This window comes from Manacus candei, unplaced genomic scaffold (assembly GCF_025592945.1).
Source record: "Manacus candei isolate 608988 ecotype Guabito, Panama unplaced genomic scaffold, ASM2559294v1 h1tg000070l, whole genome shotgun sequence".
In the NCBI taxonomy this organism is placed as follows: domain Eukaryota; kingdom Metazoa; phylum Chordata; class Aves; order Passeriformes; family Pipridae; genus Manacus; species Manacus candei.
The window spans coordinates 752,243-771,361 of NW_026138118.1; the positions used below are offsets into that span (position 1 = coordinate 752,243).

The 19,119-nt window shown below is 52.8% G+C and overlaps 2 protein-coding genes across 3 annotated transcripts; one reads left to right on the forward strand and one right to left on the reverse strand.

Annotated features, from left to right (window-relative positions):
* The first annotated feature begins 1,748 nt into the window (after positions 1 to 1,748).
* CAP1 (cyclase associated actin cytoskeleton regulatory protein 1) lies at positions 1,749 to 14,203 on the forward strand. The gene is made up of 13 exons (XM_051807051.1): positions 1,749 to 1,767; positions 6,822 to 6,934; positions 7,291 to 7,391; positions 7,847 to 7,924; positions 9,796 to 9,939; positions 10,026 to 10,111; positions 10,241 to 10,346; positions 10,445 to 10,616; positions 11,195 to 11,382; positions 11,589 to 11,712; positions 11,820 to 11,902; positions 12,396 to 12,539; positions 12,840 to 14,203. The coding sequence occupies exons 2-13, from the start codon at positions 6,841 to 6,843 to the stop codon at positions 12,921 to 12,923; spliced, it is 1,404 nt and encodes a 467-aa protein (XP_051663011.1). The 5' UTR covers positions 1,749 to 1,767; positions 6,822 to 6,840; the 3' UTR covers positions 12,924 to 14,203.
* PPT1 (palmitoyl-protein thioesterase 1) lies at positions 2,581 to 19,071 on the reverse strand. 2 transcript variants are annotated; one of them, XM_051807053.1, is made up of 9 exons: positions 18,918 to 19,071; positions 18,556 to 18,665; positions 17,648 to 17,775; positions 17,272 to 17,342; positions 16,409 to 16,511; positions 16,238 to 16,328; positions 15,663 to 15,761; positions 15,402 to 15,473; positions 2,581 to 2,637 (listed from the first exon to the last, which is right to left on the reverse strand). In XM_051807053.1, exons 1-9 carry the CDS (start codon positions 19,033 to 19,035, stop codon positions 2,596 to 2,598), a joined length of 834 nt encoding a protein of 277 aa, XP_051663013.1. In that variant the 5' UTR covers positions 19,036 to 19,071; the 3' UTR covers positions 2,581 to 2,595. The 2 variants fall into 2 exon arrangements, with proteins under 2 accessions (XP_051663013.1, XP_051663012.1); XM_051807052.1 differs by lacking the exon at positions 2,581 to 2,637 and adding an exon at positions 14,376 to 15,066.
* Positions 19,072 to 19,119: the final 48 nt, after the last annotated feature.

The following is a 19,119-nucleotide window of genomic DNA, read 5'->3' on the forward strand; positions in this document are numbered from 1 at the left end:
CTCCCGGCGATCCCGCTGCCATCCCCGGCCGGTCCCAGGCTCGCTTGGGATCCCAGTCCCAGCCGTGACCATCTATGGTAGCGCAGCGAGCGCAGGAAGCGGCGCCGGGGGCAGCCGAGCTCGGCGGGTTTCTCCTCCTTCCCATCCTGTCAACGTGTCCCAGCCCTCGCCGGGACAGACACGCCGTCTGTTTGTCTGCACAGACCCCCAGCTCCGTCTGTTTGTCCGCACCAGACCCTCGGCTCCGAGGGCGGGTTTAACCCCCTCCCCAGGGCGGCTGGGACCCGAAAACAGAGAGAAAAGCAAAGCTCCGGTCCCCACTGCTGCCCTTTCCCTAACCACAGCAGCAAAGACACCTTTTTGGAACGAGTCTTGCCCTGATGGTAACAGCAGACAGTGGAGCCTCCTGTGGGAACAATCCCAAGCCGAATCCATGGATCTCTTACTGCATCCAAGTTATTTTCCTCTTGACCACCCTGATCTCAGTCTCTCCAGCAACAAAGTTGGGACGATATTTATCCACGCTCTGACAAGTGATTTGAGACCCTCGGGGGTCTGTGAGCCCAAGGCTCTGGAGTGCTCCATCCCCCTGGAAGCACAGGAGCCTCGCAGGAGTTTTTTAATGCTTGGGATGTGCCAGCACTCCCCACAGAGCCAGCAATGACAATCACCCCTGGTACGACGAATCCAGGGCCCAGAGCCCCCCTGGATTTACCCTGAGAGAGGGTGGAGCTGCTTTGGTGGTCCCATGAGGACCTTTCTCCCACCCTGAACCACCAGATGTAGCTTGGAGGGGCCTTGCCCTCAGCTCCTGCTGTTGCAGCCATTTGGGAGGACCCGATGATCCCTTCCACCTCCTCCCAGCCCCAGCCCAAACCACCCCCCTCCCCAGCCAAGTGCTGTCCTTGCAAGAGCAGAACGATACTGACCCCAAAGGGGGCTCATCCCACCCAGCCCCCCCCTGGGGTCCAGGGTGCAGCCCCAGCCATGTCTCCAGGGCCCCAACCTCCAGCCTAAACTCCCTCTCAGGGGTGCCAACCTCTCCCAGCACCGTAAACCACCCTCAGCCCCTTTGGAGTGGTCCCAGGCCTCCTGAGGACCCCACTGCACCAATAACCCCGATGGGGCCCAGCCGTCCCTGCAGGGGCTCTCAGGTTCCCCCCAGCTTCTCTTTGGGGGTGTCAGGCATGTCGAAGCCCCTGGAGCCCCCCAGACCCTCTAGAGGGTCCCAGACCTCTTAAGGACCCCAGAGGCCCAATAACACTTTCTGAGGGGGGGGGTCTGCAGCCCTCCCCCGGGGGGGTCCCAGATGCCCCTGCTGGGGCTCTCAACCCCTCTTTGTGGATATCAGGCACCTCTCGGTCCCTGGAGCCCCCCCGACCCCTCCCGGGGGGCCCAGACCTCTGAGGACCCCACAGCCCCAATAACCCCTCCTGGGGGAGTGGTCTGCAGTCCTCCCCCGGGGGTTGGTCCCAGCTGCCTCTGCCGGGGCTCCCAGCCCTCCCAAACTCTCTGTGTGATCCTCGGGCACCTCCCGGAACCCGAAGCCCCCCAGACCCTCCCGGGGGTCCCGCTCCCCCCGGCCCCTCCCATAGCAGAGACCACGCCCATAAGCCCCGCCCCTCGCCCTCTCCGGCCACGCCCACACCGCACAGCCGCCAATCGCGAGGCGGCAGCCGCCGCAGGCCCCGCCCCCTCGCGCAGGGCCGTGCGCACATCCGGCGCGCGGGGCGGGGCCGGAAGCGGCGGGCGCGGGAGCGGCGGGAGGTGAGCGGGGACCGGCACCGGGAACCAGGAACCGGGAACGGGAACAGCGGGAGCGAGAGGGGGGACACGGCCCTGGGCACGGTCACGGCTGCGGGAGCGAGCGGGGACGGGCATCGGGCACCGCGCGGGGGGACACGGCCCAGCCCCGGGGGCGGGAGGGGACCAGGAACCGGGTGGGGAGGACACGGCCGTGAGCCTGGTCCTGGGGGCGGTACCGGGGGCTGGGAACCGGGAGGGGCGGAGACACGGTCGCTGCCCGCCGGGAAGATGAGCCCAGTACCGGGGTCACTGCCGGAGGGGTCCCACCCGCCGGGACCGGAGCTGCTGCGGTCGATCCGCTAAACGCGGTGCTTTTGGGGTGATTTAGTCACGGAACGGTGCAAACGCCTCGGCGGGGCTGTGACCGGGGCAGCCTCGGGGGTCCCTGCGGGAGCGGGGGTGTCTCGGGGGTGCGGGGACACACGTTCCCGGGGCTGGAGCGACTCACCGGGCAGGCAGGTGTGTGCCAGGGGATTTGTGCTGGACAGGCAGGTGTGTGCCAGGGGATTTGTGCTGGACAGGCAGGTGTGTGCCAGGGGATTTGTCTTGCACAGGCAGGTGTGTGCCAGGGGATTTGTCTTGCACAGGCAGGTGTGTGCCAGAGGGTTTATCCTGGACAGGCAGGTGTGTGCCAGGGGTTTATCCGCCTTCCCACACTGACTTGCCGCAGCCCGGAGCGAGGATGTTGGTGTGGTTTGTGCTCCACGCCCCAGGTACCGTCTCCGTCTTCCCGGGGTGGTTCCTGCCCTCAGCCTGTTGCTGATTCCTCCTGCTGCATCCCGGCGGTGCTTAGGGCGGGACAAGCGTGGCATTGCTCTGGCTTTTGTGATGCTGAAATGAAAAAATAACAGTGTGAATGTTTTACACATCAAGTCACAGGATTTTTGCCCATCTGGGATTCTCCAGGACCTGTGCTGTAGGTGCACTGGAAACCCAGGAATCCATGGCATCAAGGAACCGCTGTGTTCCCATCCTCTTCCAGAGGCGATCCTTGTGTCCCTGGAATATTGCTGAGCTTTCTGGAAGCCAAAAATACCCCCTATTATTCATGTAGAAAGTTCAGCCAAGCAGCCTGTGCTGGAGCAGGCACAGCTCAGGAGGGATGCTGACGAGCTTCCATGCTCTGAATTCCTGATATGGAGCTTGGTGCTGTGTCCAATTTAGCTTAGATCCGAGATCCTCAGTTACTTCCCTAGTGGATTCATTGCCCTGGCTGGGAATGGAAATGAGAGGAGTGTGGCAACAGAGTCTGGGAAATGCAACCCCCCTAATCCAGTTAATTGTGGTGAAAAAGGAATCTTTGCTCTAGTGCGGAGCGAGGCGACAATTTAACCGTCTCTTAATGTGTGAATAAAACACCAAATAACATTTTTAATGGCTTTGTTATATGGGAGAGCTGGAATAGAGGCCAGATGGATTTTTTTTTTTTTTAAAGCACTTTTGGTTTTCTAAATAAAGTGGATGTGACATAGCAGGAGCAGCCAGCACGGGTTCTGGCACCATGTCAGAAAGTATTGTTGGAGTATAAACAGCCGAGATCTCTGTCCTGGCAGCTGCTGGGACCAGCAATAGCTGTCTTGTGTTCGTGGCTGGTCCTGACCACTGGCTAAATTCAGGCATTTGACTCCTGTCTTGCTTCAAATAATTCCTTCCTTGATGAGCTGAACTGTTTAAAAAAAAAAATTCTTTGGGCTTTTGGCAGATATAAATGTTGGAAATCATCTGGTAGCTGATCCCCTGAGATATTCCAGTGTCAGCTCAGAAATAAACTGTGGTATGTTCCTAATTTAGTTGTCCCATCTTTATTTCTCTTGCCCGTAGAAACAGGAAGTCGCTGATGTAAATCTCATGGTGCTGACAGCAGTTTGTCGGGCTTCTCACAGCTCAGTGTGAGCAGGAGCGTAGGTTTGACTTGCTTTGGCTATAAAACCAACATTTGTGTCTTCCAGAACGTCTAAGGAAGGGCTCAGGTTAATGTGCTGTCTCAGGCAACCGAGTAATTTAATTTGTGCTGGTTTTATGAGAGCTTGCTCCCCGCTCTGAGGAACCTTTGGCTGGGATGTGCCACTGCTCGATGTTCCTCGAGCAGGAGACTCCTCTTGCTGTGATGTCCAGGCTGGCTTTGGGGTAACTGGTGTTTTTACAGATAAAATCCCTTCTCTTTACTGCTCTGCTCAGTGTATCCAAACAGTCTCGCTGTAGATGGAGCCTGTTTTTGGTACAGCGTGTTCAAAACCGTGTTCCCAAGCTGTGATGGAAATAAAGGGCAGTTGATACATTAACAAATGTGCTGTGAAAAGGAATGGCCTCCCTGGCCCCCAGTGAAATGTGTGTTTGCTGCGAGCCCATCACTTCCGCTCCATTGGCAATCGGAGTTCAAGTGAATTTAAACAAGACCTGGGTTTAAATCCTGCAGGGAGAGCTTCCTCTCCACTCTGGAGAACTCCAACCCCTGGAAAGTCTTCCTCACCCCTCCAGAGCACAGGATGATGTGCAGAACAACAATGACTCTTTGATGATCTGTGTGTCTCAGCCTCCCCTTTAGAGAAGGGAAATGAGACCTGATTATTTGCACTGAGATTTGTGAAGTCAATTTGTCACTTGCTGTCAAATTATTTTTACATTCAAAGTGATCCATGGACAAAACACTCTCTAGCTGTAGCCCAAGCAGGTCCTCTTTTTGATTATTTTTATTTTCCTTGCTAAATGTTAATCTCTGGATTACAAGCTCTGATTTAGTTACGACTAAATCTTTTTATTTCACTCCATATGGGTATGCAGGCAGCAGAAATAGCTGCATCCACAGTGCAAAGAGCACAGGGGAGGGTGAGTCAAGAGACTGACTGAGATCCAGGACTTTGGGCTGCCTGCACTTAGTTCTCATTTTGCTGCCAATTTACCAAGTGACTTATCTTTTAAGTTGCCCTAATGCCACCCATTAAAAACAAATTAAAATGAGTTCACCATCTGCCCCATAGCACCAGGTTTACAGAGCACTGTGAGTTTATGGCTGTTGTCAGGAAAAACAAGGAAGGGCATGTCAAATTGGCATGGAGAGTGGAAGGAATGTGTGTCTCAAGGAACAGTGGGGTGTTAAAGGACATTAATCCCAACAGCTGATGTGATATGCTCCTCGCAGCAGCGTGTTTTACTGCTGGGGGTAGGAAGCAGCCCTTCCATCTGGACTTTCTGGTTTGTAATCCTGATTTGAACTGCAGTTTGCCACTGGGTAATGGGGCTGATCAGATTAGAGCCTCGCCTGGAATGTGGTGGGGATCAGTGGTGCAGAACAGCAGCTTTGTCTGCCCAGCACACCCGGTGTCCTTCCTGAACCCCCTGTGTTACATCCCTCTGCCTTGCTGCTCTCAAAGCCAGGCAGAGCTCCCTTAACAGGTGGCTCTTTTGGGGGAAAAAACCCACACTTTGAGCGTGCTGAGAGCGGGGGAGGCAGAGCTCTCTCTGCTCTTGGCTGTGCTCCCACAGGGAGACGTGAGCCCTGTGCTGGATGCAGCAGAGAACTGAGGATCCTGCGGTCGGGATTTCTACATGGCACAGAATTCAAGAGGCAGAGGTGTCATTACTGTGATTATAGGGGTGGCTGCCATCGAGTTTCAGCTTCTCTGAACTCTTTCTTGTGTGTCTGGAAGCCGTCCAGTCACTGCTGTCTAGTTTTATGCACAGCCTGTCCTCTGGCTCGCTCTTGGGCAGAGGAGGAAACCGCTCTTTTCCTCTTGGAAGGGGGGTGGCCTCTCCCCTGCCCCCCACAGCAGTGCTGCTCCTCCTCATGTAACCAGGGGAGAGAGGGGTGGAAAATGGCCTTGTTTGTCTTGTGACATCAGCGCTGCTGCTCGTGACTAATGCTGGATCTGCCCCACATCCTCTGGAAATTAGGTGAAAACATGCACTTTGGAGCAGGGCTGAGAAGGCTTGTGAGTGAAAGCAAAACCCTAGTGAGAACGTGAGGTTTCATTTCTGAGGGGATCTGGTATCATTTCATCGTTCAGTTGAGTAAACCCTGCCTCCCTCTTTGAGTATTCTAGGGAATATTTTGGGAAAGACCCTCTCCTCCAGGAGCTGGAGCTTTTGCAGGCTCTAGCAGTGAGAAGGAAGCTGTGTCCAGGCCATAAGAGTGATTCATACTGTAAAATCTTTTGGTGAGTGGTGATAAGATAAAAATGCAATTGGTGACTTGCTGCTCCCTCCCTGCATTCCCTGTGCATTACTGTGCTCCGAGCGTGACCCATCTTGTTGCTTGGTGCAGAGGCTCTGCAAAGCAGTAATTAATGGAAAGTTTAGATGACTTTTAAGACTTTTCCAGATGAGATGCTGCAAATGGCTTGTGTGTGCCTCCATCTCTCTGCTGTGCAGTGCCTGCAGAGGAGGCTGTAGAGGAAGAACAGGGGCGCGTTGTTGCAGCAGCGGCTCTGCCGCCCCAGCTCGTGCAGCTGCTCCTCTTGGCGTGTGCCAGGGCGGCTCATTCTGCAGGCTGAGGCTCTGCACTGTAGTGATGCTGGGCTTACAGATGTTCCCTGCAGGAATTCAGGGCCCCAGGGGGTCCCTGTGGATGCATTTGCAGGGTCAAACTCTCTGGTTTTCACCTGGAGCGTGTGAGCTCCCAGCAGAGCAGTTGTGCTTCGTTTGCTGTGTGGTCGTAGCTGGGACTTTGGCCAGGAACTGACTGCAGTGAGATTCTGGGCAGACTGGTGTGTTACTTGTGTCACTACAAGGTTAGAAGGCGGAAGTTTTGTGTCATTATACATGTAAGAAGTTCTTAAAATGGAATAGAAAGTATTAAAGGAGCGACTGTGGCAATAGCAAGTGGCTGTTGTGTAATCTGACTGTCTTTGCTAATGTGAGGGTATTTGCTGTCCATCATCAGGGTGCAGAGCTGGGTAGGAATTATTCTCCTGGAACTGGTAGAGCTTGTACCAGACAGCTGATAAACCCTCTGCAGTGTTTGGCACCCGAGTTCCACACTGTCAGAGGATGCAAATAATTGCCTTCTGCCTCTGCAGGTTGTGGACAGCGGTCGATATGGAAAGGCTGGTTGAACGGTTGGAGAAGGCTGTGGAGCGCCTGGAGACGGTGTGCCAAGGGCCTGGCATGTGTGGAGAGGGCTCCTCCAAAGGTAAGGCCCAAAGCACTTCCCCGGGGCAGTCTCTGTGCTGAAGGCCCGGCCGGGCAGTGCCGGGCACCGGCAGCAGCTGTGCCGAGCTGGCACAGGGCACTTGTGGGGCTCTGGGGGAGCTGGCCCTGCTCAGGGGGAAGTGGGGTTGGGAGCAGACCCTGCGCAGGCGCAGAGGGCTGTGGTTACTGTCCTGTGAAGATAAGAACTTCCTGTGGCTGCAGCACTTCCCTCCAGGCCGAGCCTCCTGCACTCGGATGGTGTGCCCCAGGTGGGAGGTGCAGCCTGGGAGCTCAGTGCCTGTGTGGGTGCTCCCAGTGCCTCCCAGTGATCCCTGTGCCCTGGTTCCTTCTCTGCAGGAGTGGCTCAGTACGTGCAGGCTTTCGATGCCCTTCTATCTGGCCCAGTAGCCGAATATGTGAAGATCAGCAAAGAAGTCGGCGGGGATGTGCAGAAACACGTAAGGACTCGTGTTCTCCCTCTGCTCTGGAGAGATGCTGCGTGTCCTTCAGGGCTGCAAGGGCCACATTTGCTGTCAGTGTCTGCATTCCTTTAGTGCTGCATTCTAGGATCTTTGTAATCCCTGAGGATTCAAAACAGATGCCCAGATAACCTCCAACAGGTTGCCACCTACGCACACACGATGAATCAAACCTGCTCCTGGAAATCTTAGGTAGTTAAGTACCTGGCTTTCTCTAGACCTTGTTGCAGGCCTTTAGGAGGCCTGAAAACTACCCAGCTCAGGAGCTGTTACACTCTTTTGAGGTTTCTCTTGAGGATGGCTGTCTCCAAAATACGTGGTTTGAGATCAGTGTAGCTGCTTCCTCCCAGAGCAGGAGCTGAGGGCGGTGGGATGACTTGTTAACATGAGTCTGGGTGCACGGGAATCTCTCTCATGTTTGTCTCTGTCCTTAGGCTGAGATGGTTCATGCGGGTTTGATGAGTGAAAGGGCTCTTCTGGTGGTGGCATCTCAGCATCAGCAGCCAGCAGAGGTGAGTCTGGGACGTCTCTGATCAGAAACCTGGTGGGCTTTTCCCTCGGAGCCAGGGGTGTCTGTGAGTGTAGGGGAGCCTGGGCTGTTACAGCTGCTCCAAAAGAGGAACTGGAGGAGCGCTGGGGACACTTGCACACCTGAGTGACACTTGCTGAAGGCATGAACTGCTCTGGGGGCTCCCCCAAGACCAAGCAGAGTTCTGGAGGTCGATTCTTAGAGCTGCAGAACTGGCATTTCCCAGTTGTTACAGCAACAATTGTTCTGTAGCTGTCGGAGCAGCTTGTGAGTGTCACCTCACAGCCTCTGTCTCCAGTTTCACCTGGCACCAGCACTGCACAATCACTGCTCCCTGAGAACCTGCAGACAGGAACTTGTCTGAGCCAGGAGCCACACTGGGATTTGTGTAGCGTGTGCTTTTCATTATGTGATGCTCACAGACTATCAGGCATCAAACTCCTCCTGGAGCAAAAGAGACACTTGTGTCTATTGAATGGCCTCTGAATAATAGCTGGGCTTTTAGGATTGATTTGTCCTTAGCAAGTAATTCAACACTTCACCCTGGGCTGCTGCTTCTCAGCAGGATGTGTGGCTGAGAATCTGATCCTGAATGTATTGGCTTTTCCCTGCTGAGAACTGTTTTCCCTGAGCAACAGGATCCCACCTTGCTTTTTGCAGTTATTATCTGGCTCAGCCATGGCTTCTACTGTTACCTTGTGGGAGCTGGATTTCTGTGCTCCTTCCCTAGTCACTGCAAAATAAATCTGCATCTTTTTCCCCAAACTCAGCATTGGAGGGTTGTTTATCTCTCACCAGGCTGGCTGGGATGCTCTACGTAGCCTCCAGCCTGAGAATCTGCTTACAAATCCCACTGACACGTTATTTAAATAAAGGATTATGAACAAAGAACACCTTAATCTAGGTTAGGTCTTTGTGCAGGTTGTCTGGCAGGAGTCTAGTTCTGGAGCAGCCAGTTTAAAATGCAAAATGTGTGAACTCTCAGTGCTTGTGGTGAAGAATTTCCCCATCTTGTGACTGGACAGTGGCACTAGGCCAGAGCTTCTGGAAGTGTGGCCTGGCCAGTGGTGCTTTGGGACCTCTCAGTTTTCATCTAAACAGGGGAAGGGACAGCAAGAGAAGCTGAGGCTTTGAAGAGCAACTTTTGCCCAAATTTGTCTCTCTCTGCTGCCACCAGCAGGAGACTTTCTAAGTGTAAAGGAACGAAAAGTTGCCTAAGAGGCAGCTCTGGAAACATGTAACCTTCTTGTTGCTTTGCTCTGACCCCAGAGCCCTTTTTAGCACTTCCAGTCAGCATTCCAAGTGAGCAACACACAGAAACAGTTTTTACCATCCAAATACTAAAGGTTTGGATTGATTTGAGAAATAACTGGAATCCTGAAGTCTGGCTTGGTAGGATGACCTTTGAACTTGCTGTGACTCTTGATTGTGGCGCAGGCTGCAGGTCCCAAACCTGCCCAGCACCCCATTCTCTGAGGGTTTGAGAAGGAGAGGAAAAATGTAACAAACTGTCTTAGAACAAAAGAATCCAGGAGAGGCAAATGCTATTTCTGTCCTGGTTACTAACAAGCTTTGTCAGTGTCTCCTAGATTGAACATGAGTCACAGTTCTTGGCGTACTCCCATCGTACCAATCCGACTGGGAGCAATGACTTCAGCCCTGGAGGAGCTGGGCTGTGGGGCTGAGCTGGGCTCGAGGGGAGGGCCAGGCCTGGGCAGGAGCTGGAGCAGAAACTTGTGCCAGTTGGAATCTTCTCCTGAGTCACCATCATCTCAGCAGAGCCGCCCATGAGGACGTGCAGCCGTTCCAGAGCAATGCTAATTAATCTTCTTACTTGTTATTGTCCCTCTGCAGAATGCCTTCTCAGCACTCCTGAAACCCATCTCGGAGCAAATCCAGGCGGTGCAGAATTTCAGGGAGAAGAACCGTGGTAGCAAAATGTTCAACCACTTATCTGCTGTCAGCGAGAGCATCCCAGCCCTGGGCTGGGTGGCCATGGTAAGGACTGCAGTGGGGAGTGGTTGGACTGGTGGGAAAAGTCTGGCTCACTGCTCAGCTGTTCCAATGTGTTCTTTCTGCTCTAGGCTCCAAAGCCTGGTCCTTATGTGAAGGAAATGACTGATGCTGCCATGTTTTACACCAATCGGATCCTCAAGGAGTACAAGGATGTGTAAGTTCATCTCATCCCTTAAGGATGTCGTTGAACTCAGTTTGCTGGGTGTGAAGGGGCTGCTCCAGTATCTGACCACAGCCTCCTTGGTCTTTAATTCCTCCTTCTTTGATCTCCTTGTGTCCTCAGAGATAAAAAGCAAGTGGACTGGGTGAAAGCTTATCTGAGTATCTGGACAGAGCTGCAGGCCTACATCAAAGAGTATCACACCACAGGGCTGACCTGGAGCAAAACAGTGAGTGCTGGCTCTGTCAGCAGGAGCTGATCATTGCATGATTATTGCAGCAGAAACAGAGCTTGTGCAAGTGCCTTTCCTCTTCTCTGCCCTTACAGGGTCCTGTAGCCACAGAAGGGGCTAAAGCAGCACCTGCTGCCCCTGCTGGGGTTGCACCCCCCCCTCCAGGCCCTCCCCCTCCTCCTGCCCCCGTGAGCTCCAGCACAGACGACTCTGCCTCGCGCTCCGCGCTCTTCGCCCAGATCAACCGGGGAGAAGGGATCACCTCGGGTGAGTGGGAGTGGCAGAGGGAGGGGAGGAGGGAGAGCAGCCACCAGCGAGGGAGCTGCTGTGCTGCAGGCCCTGGTTTTGCTGCTGTCCCTCAGTACACCTCCTTAGAAAGTACATGACAAAAACCCCTCTGGTCCCAGTATGGGGCAGAGGCAGCGCTGAGACAGATCAGTGGGACAAAGGGAGCTCACCCAGGGGAGAATTCCCACCCTCACCTGGCAAGTGCAACAAGACATTAACCTCTAGCTGGAATGGAGACTGTGCCCTGCATGTCTCCAGTGTAAAAGGTGCAGTTTTGAAACAAAGGTGAGGTCTTGGCTGAAGGCTTTTTCCAGCTGCAGAGTGGAAGAGCTGGCACACTCTGGTTCTGTGGCACATGTTGTGTTCTCATCAATATTGCATCGGTGTTTCCTGCTCCCTCCACTTGTCACAAGCTTGGGCTCAACTTAGGTCCAGTCCCAATAATTTATTTGCATTTTGACAAATGCTGTCATGATTGGTGTAACCACTGATGTCTGCTGTTTGTGGAACTGCATTCTTGGAGCAGAGCTGGGTCTCAGGTTTGACTTCTCTTGCAGGCTTGAGGCACGTTTCAGATGACATGAAAACCCACAAGAATCCAGCCCTGAAGAACCAAGGGGGCCCTGTGAGAAGTGGCCCCAAACCTTTCACTGCTCCCAAACCAGCCTGTAATGCTAATCCCTCCCAAACCACCTCTCCAAAGGCACCTCCACTGCTGGAGTTAGAGGGCAAAAAGTGGAGAGTGGTGAGTGCCTGGTGTTGGCATGAGTGGGTTGGAGGGATGGGAGCTTTGGAGCAGGGAAGGAGGGTCTCCTGGAGACCTTTCTTGTAAGAGGCACCAGCCTGAAAGCACCTGCAGTTTGCTTTTAAAGGAGCTGCCGTGCCCTGCTGCTGGTGTGGGTTAGTTGCTCTGCATTCAGAAAATGAAGGGTGTTTTCCCTGCCTTTTCAGGAAAACCAGGAGAATGCCACTAACCTGGTAATTAGTGACACAGAGTTGAAGCAGGTAGCATATGTTTTCAAGTGCACAAACAGTACACTCCAAATCAAAGGCAAGATCAACTCCATCACCCTCGGTGAGTGGGAAAACCCTGAAAACTGCTTCTGTGTGCTGGTGTGTTTGCAGAACCTGAGTCTCCAAAACCTTTCTGTGCTCTACTCTGCTTTTTTTTTTTTTTTGCAGATAACTGCAAGAAGCTGGGTCTGGTGTTTGATGACGTGGTGGGAATTGTAGAGATCATCAACAGCAGGGATGTTAAAGTTCAGGTGAGCGTCTGTCACCTCTCTCTGCCAGGAGTGTGACTGCTGCATCTGCAGCATCTGGTTCTTGGAGTAGTTTTATTTCCAGAACAGGAATGTGCATCTCTGGAGAACATTTATGAAACACCATCTGTCCTACTGCTCTGCAGCTCACCCAGCCCTTAAGAAAGGGCTGAAATTTGCCTCACTGAAAGGGTACAATTTGCCTCCTGCTTCTGGGCTGTAAGGAAAAGCTGAGGCTCTGTGAGGTGGGCAGCAGGAGGCCAGCAGTAGAATATACTCCAATTCCAGTTTTGGTACCTGGTTTGGGATGGTCAGTTTGCCCAGCACCCACTGAAATTTTGTTGTAGAGCTCAAAACAAGAAGTTAACTTCGGATTTTTGCTAAAGGTGGGAATATTTGAATCCCACGTGTCTGGGAGGGGGATGGTTGGAGACAAACGCCAAAGAAAAATGCTGTGGCTGCCCAGTCCAAGCTAATGCTGCTCTGGCCCTGCCAGGTCATGGGTAAAGTGCCAACGATTTCCATCAACAAGACAGACGGTTGCCATGTGTACCTGAGCCAGAGCTCCCTGGACTGCGAGATCGTCAGTGCCAAGTCGTCGGAGATGAACGTCCTCATTCCCACAGAGGGGGGGGACTTTGTAAGTGTCTGCTGTGAAATCCTTGTGGAGCTCTGCTTTGGGGGTGTGTTTTGAGCCCTGCAGGGAATGCCAGTTACAGCATGGTGTGGAGGGACAGCTTCTAGAGTCTGGTGGTTGTGAATGGTTCTTGGTGTTTTGTGAGAGCTGCTTCTTCCTCGGCATCTCTCGGGGGCAGAACAGGCAGTGATGGTGGCACAGGAGGGGGCACAGTACATATCTACGAAAAGAAATGCCTAAAGCAGTGGGAGTAGTTATTAGTCTTAGCCATAAACTGATTTTTGATCTGTTTTCACCCTCCAGACTGAATTCCCTGTCCCAGAACAGTTCAAGACAGTGTGGAACGGTCAGAAGTTGGTCACCACTGTGACGGAAATTGCTGGCTAAGCAGAAAAGCACCAAGGCTCATGCCCTCCCCTGGCCCTGCTGTGGGACAAATCTGCTTTCAGATGATTCTCTTAGATTTCTTGTACCTTTCTGCTCTCAAACTGCTTCTCTTCTACCCGAGAGACACAGCTACCTGCCGTCACTGAAATTCCTCTGCCTGGGGTTTGGGGTAGGTGGCGGGTGAGTTATTGTCCACATCTATCAGCAGGAAGGTGTATTTTCTCTCCCCTCTAACTGCACCAATTGATCAGAGTGAACTTCACAGCCAGTCCTGGCAGTTGGCTTTCAGAGTGTTGTTCGGGGTTTTTTTTGTATTTTGCCTTTAAGCAAACTGTTAATGTGAGAGGAATGTTGTCCCCTTTTTAACGAGTAACGGTGTCTGTCGGAGTCCACAGTACCCAGTTGCTATGGCAGATGTCTTGAGAAGGTTCTGGAAGCTGCCAATTCCAGCTCCATGTACTAGCTGGTGGCGTTACAGGACATGGGAATGGTTTTGTTGGACCAAAGGGCCGTAGCATTCCACCCTGACCTCTCTTTCATCATTCCTACTAGCTCAGTGTATTTCTGATTGTGCCATGACAGGAGGCTTTAATTACCCAGTGCCACAGGAAGGCTGCAGTGGTGTAACCCTGGTTACTTGGCAGCCTGGCTGGTAGCTTGGAGCTGAGCACCTCTTACTCCATGAGCCCTCCACCTTCACAAGGGAACCTTTGCCCCAGGGCTTCCTTCTTGGGAGCAGCTGAACTCAGGTTCAGTCTTCCAGGTTGGTTCTTCTGAACCTGTTCCCCTTCCACCGAGGAAGGGGCCTCCTCCATTCCAGGTCAGTTGTAAATACCCGAGTTGGATCAAGTCGGTTCATCGCTCCCTTCCTCATCTGCAATCAGCCCCCATGAAGTGAATCCTACCCTTTTCCCCCTGTTGCTTGGCTCTTTTATTTTGGTGGGAGGTCGTAGCCTCTGTTCCAGGGCCCTGGAGCAGAGAGATGGATCACACAGTACTGTACTGGCCCATAAAGGGAGCTGCACGTGCTTTGACCTTCATTTTTTCCAACGCCTCGGGTGGCATAAGCATATCTTAAAATGCATTCCCTCTGTAAAAGTGTCAATGTTCTTTTTCTCTAGTACAAAACTTACAAAAAAAAAAAAAAAGCAAATTTTTTTTATTTTGAAACTGTCCTGTGACTTGTACTCGTCTTCTCCTGAGGCTTGTGAAAAAAACCTTTCTTATGTACTTAAGATTATACAGAAGATAGAATAAAGTTAATGCCAACTTGCTCATTACTGTGGCTCTGGTCTCTTTTTGGGGGCACACAGGAGCTCAGGTAGGACAAGATGCACCTCTGCCTTGCTTTCCTCAATTCCTTTGAATAGTTTTCCACAGGGAAGCACAGACCTTCCTCAGCTCCCCTCGAAACAGTCTCAGTAGTTGTCAAATCTCACCTTTTTTAGTTGGTTAGATGTAAAGTTCTTTATTGATTTCAGTTGTACAAAAGTGCACAAACCAAGCCATTAGTTGAAAACTGTTCAAGCTGTTAATACCTGCTGAATTCCAAACCCTCCTTTTTCCCCAGAAACGCCTAAATTTGGCCCTTTTCCCCATCCTGAAGGACAGGCTGTAATTTAATTCCCCTGCATACAGCCATGTAAGTCTTGCTGATCCCTGCACTAGTGATTTGGGTTAATACTGCCATTGTGTCCTGCGAGGAACAGGTGATGGAGAACAAACCTCTGGCACAGCTGATCCTTCTGCACCACCCAGAGACCAGACTGGCCACAGCTCTGAGAGCTGAAGCAGATTTGCCAGGCCCTGTGCAGGATGCAGTGTGTCAGACTCAGTGCAAGGCTCAGCCCACCCATGTGGGACTGGAATTACACCAGGAATTCCACTGCTGTGGAAGTGCTGAGCTAAACCCCCTCTTCTTCCCCTTCCCCAGATCCCTGCAGGCTTGGACACACAAAGTGCTGTTGCACAGTAGCATTAACTAGAGCAGTAAACCCTTCCCAGTGCTCTCACAGGAGCTTCACTGGAGGAAGGGGAGGATAGTGGTGTCAAACCACTCTTCTGAGAAGTGCAGGTGATCCCCTTTCACCCCCAGGAACACCAGCTTCCCTGCTTTGTCCATCTCCTGCAGCCCCAGGCGATCCTATGGAGAGAAGTACAGGGTTCCACCTCTGCTCTTCAAACCTCCCCCTCATGGAGGGGAAGAAGGAATTTTGTGTGAATCTTACAGGAGCAGATTTCATTAAACACACACTGAAGGGGATCCTGAGCCAGGCATGAACCACCAGTGGCACTTCCACTGCCAGAACTGGCTGGAGAGAAATGCCTTCCCAAACAAACAGCTACTGGCAAGGGGAGGCAATGCCCCAGGAATGGCAGAGATGGTGAGAAGAGCAGAGCTGTGGGGTTTAGAGCTCCTGAAGGCCCCAGGGACACTAAAGAGTGGAAAGAGCAGAAGACACTCCCCCCAGCACGTACCTCCTTGTACAGCGAGGTCTCCTGCAGCGGGACGGTCTCCTTGGCTTGGCCACTTCTGTAAAACCCAAACCACTGCAGGATAAAAACAAGGGAACAGCTGCTGAAGGGCTTCCAGGAGCCAAGCAGGCCTTCAGCAGCTTCTGCTGGAGACTGTGTGGTGTCAGGCCCGTGTTTGTGCCCAGCCTGCTCCTCAGCAACCTCCAGACAAAACAGAAGCCCCAAAACACCGCCCAGAAGCAGCTCCTGCCCTGCCTTCCTCACCTCAGAGGCTGGAGGGTCCACCATGGTATCGTTGAGGAATTTCACCATCACAAACTTTTTCAGAGCCATCAGGTTCTTCTTGTAGGTCTCGTTGATGCCCTGCATGGAAGCAACAGAACAGATCCAAGCCACTGGAAAGCCCAGAGACAGGTCAGGGAAACTGCTCCAACCTGCTCTTCAGCTGCACAGGGAGCCCTGGACTGCCCCAGCCTCGAGGGTGGGAATGTGCCACGTGTCAACAATCCCATGACATTTGGGTTCATCTCCAGGCTGTAGGGAGGGGATGGGCCTTTCCTGCCTTCCCAGGAGAGGGAGAGGCTTCACCCACTTGAAGGTGGTCTGAGCACGTGGCATGTCCACACCAACCACTCCAAAGGAGCTCAGTGACACAGGAGCTGCTCTGCCACAGACCAATCTCACTCATCAGTCTACCAGCAAAAATACCTTGGGATTCAGGGCAAAAAGGGCTTCCCTTGGGACTCCAGCAAAGCTGCTGCCAAGGAGAACCAACATAAATGAAGTCACTGCTAAAGCTTCTGCTCTCCTGGTCACATCCTCCTCCTCCTCCTCCTTACCCTCTCCTGGTTGATATCAGCCAAAAAGATGCTGTTTTTCCTGTAGTCCTCCTCCTTCAGCGGGTCGTGCCAATACTCTGCTTGTACCAAGCTGGAGAGGAGAGAAAGCAAGGATCAGACTGGAAACCCAGAGCTGCTCCCATGGCTCTGGCTGCTGATGGATGTACTCACTGCTCCTGAACAGCTTGAGTGTAGGCTCCCAGATCCAGGGTCTTCCGGATCCAGTCGCAGATGTGGGAGCTCTCCCCAGGACAGCGTGGAAAGCCGTACACGCCTGGGGGATGGAGAGGTATGACAGCTCAGGGAGCCAAAATTAAATCCCTTAATCCTTCTGGAGGGTAAAGAACCACCTCTTACAGAGCAGGAGCCAAGAATTATCCAGGGAATCAGGCAGCCTTTAATCCTGCAATCCCATTAGGCAGCCGTCCTGCCCCAGGAACTGTGGCAAAGATAATGGATGGGGAGTGCTGGACACTGTCCAGCTCACCTGGGGTGTTCCCAGGATGGCTCCCTATAAGTCTCCCCCACTACACTACAAAGAAATACACTCAAGCCATGGAACTTCTAAGGAGAGAGTATGTGAAACTCATTTCCAGCCACTTTTAACTGTACACCTCTTAAAATTCCATTTCATACCTCCCTTTCCCTGGGGCTTTGGCCTTCCAGGTGCTGATTGTAAAATACCCAGGTGGTTTAGTTGCACAAAGGCTTTGATCTGTAGAAATTTCTCCTGAAATACCTAATCCCTAGTGCCCTCAAGGCATGTAAGAAATCTACTCAGACAATGAGTCATCTACTTACAAAGGTCCCTTTTCACTGCTAGTTAAGCAAGCCCAGAAGATAATGCAGTTGGCTGAAGCTAATAATTGGGCCAAAGCAGATCACCAGATCCAAGAGCAAAGGGACAGTTTAATTCATAAAGAAAAGGTTCAGAGTTAAGGGAGAGGCCAAAAAAAATCCCATTCCTCTTGCTAACAGGAGCCCCCCACCCCTTCAGGGTGACCAGGAGGTGTGACAGCTGGAGAGGACACTACCTTGGTGCTGTCCCCCGATGGAGATCAAGTTGAGCATGGGAGGAGAAGGGCACCTCTGGGCCACGGCCCTCCTGTGGGGGAGGATGAAGAGCTGAGCTCGGCGTGCCAAGGCCATGAGACCTGGCTCACATGCACAGCTCACATGCCAAGGCCACAGGTGCTGGTTCTGTGTGGGCTTGAGCACTTGTGTAACGTTTGCAGAGAGAATTTTAACCCTTCCTGGGGGAGAAGGGCCACAGGCAAACGCGCTCTGAGCGCTCCTGCCTCTGTGAAGGAGTTTGGCAGTTTATGTCTGCTTAGTACTTCTAAAGGGTTTTAAATCAGAGCCTGAACCCCAAACAGAAATCACTGGAGATGGAGCAGGATGTGAACTCACAGGAATTGGCCTCCCTGGGAGAAGCCCATGGCATTGTAGCCTCCCTTCAGATGTGGGTCCGCGGCGAGTTGGCTGCAAACCTCCCTCACCTGATCGTTCACGTTCATGAAGAAGCTGTTCTCCATGTCCTGAGGGATTAGCCAGGTTAAAACATGTCATTTGTACACCTTTATGATGCCTGGTGTTATTTGAAACTCTGCAAGCAGATCACAGTTCTGGTTTTGAAAGAAGACCTGAGCTTTCACAGTGAGGGAAGTGAAACCCCAGTTCTGAGACTTCACCACATCTTTGTTCCCTCCTCTGGCAAAACCGCCTCGTGTGGGGACAGTGACATTTCCCCAAACTTCTTCACAATTTGAGTACCTTCAAATTTTATATATATAAAAATAAAATTAAATGTATAGGTACATAAAACTAAATCAAACTTCACCCATCTCCTCCAGAAAACAGAAAACTACATACATTGCACATTATCCTGAGAGATTATTCAAAGGAATTCCAGAGGGCTACATTAAACTGTCAAAACCCACAGAGGTGCAGAAGTCTAATTTGTTACACTGAAGTGAATAAACAGTTGTAAATCAAGAAGGGTGGGCAGGGATAAAGCTCTGCTTTAGCACAGCATCTATCACATGTATTACCTGGAGTGGTTAGGGTGTGCTAATCAGTGGATTTGCATATTAATCCAATTTAGATTAGGGATTTGGTTTTCCCCAGTTCTTTTCTGCAGGTATTAGCTGGACTTTATTAACGTGTCAAAGCTGTTTACTTCACTGAGAAGAAAACAATTAGCAGGGAAAGCACAACACGAATCGTTGTGGAATCCTGTTAATACCAGAGACTGCAGCAACTTCAGACCCACCCCCTGGCCACCCCTGTCACAGAAACCCCAGTGACACCCCAGTTACCTGTATCAGGTTGCTTCCAATCTTGAGAGACAGAACGTAAATCCCCGGGATTTTTTTCTCCACCATCTTTTGAACGTAGCCCATGCTCATCGGGTTACAGCAGCTGTCTCCTGGGAGAGGGAACACCGGGATGCACCGTCACGCCACGGCCCGGGGCCCTGACCTCCACAAACACACGGCGAGCCCGCGCTGCGACGGGGCCGGGACCCGCCAGCCACTCGCAGGGCCGGCGGAGGAGGGTCAGCACCTCCCGGCCCCGGTGGGCACCGGCGGAAGGGGACACCGGAGAGGGGCCGGCGAGCGCCCCTCGGGCCTGCTCGGCTCCCAGCCTCCCCCGCCGCCCCGCGGAGGGTCCCGCTCACCCATGCCGTGCCAGATGACCAGGGGTGCGGCGGTGGCCGCGCGTTCCAGGCACAGCCCGAGCAGCAGCAGCAGCACCGGCATCGCCGCCCTGAGCGCCGCCATCTTGACCGACCACATGACTCGCCCCCGGCACCGGGGGGCGTGGCCTCGTGGGGCGGGACCAGCGCTGGGGGCGTGGTCTATCAGCAAGGGGCGTGGCTG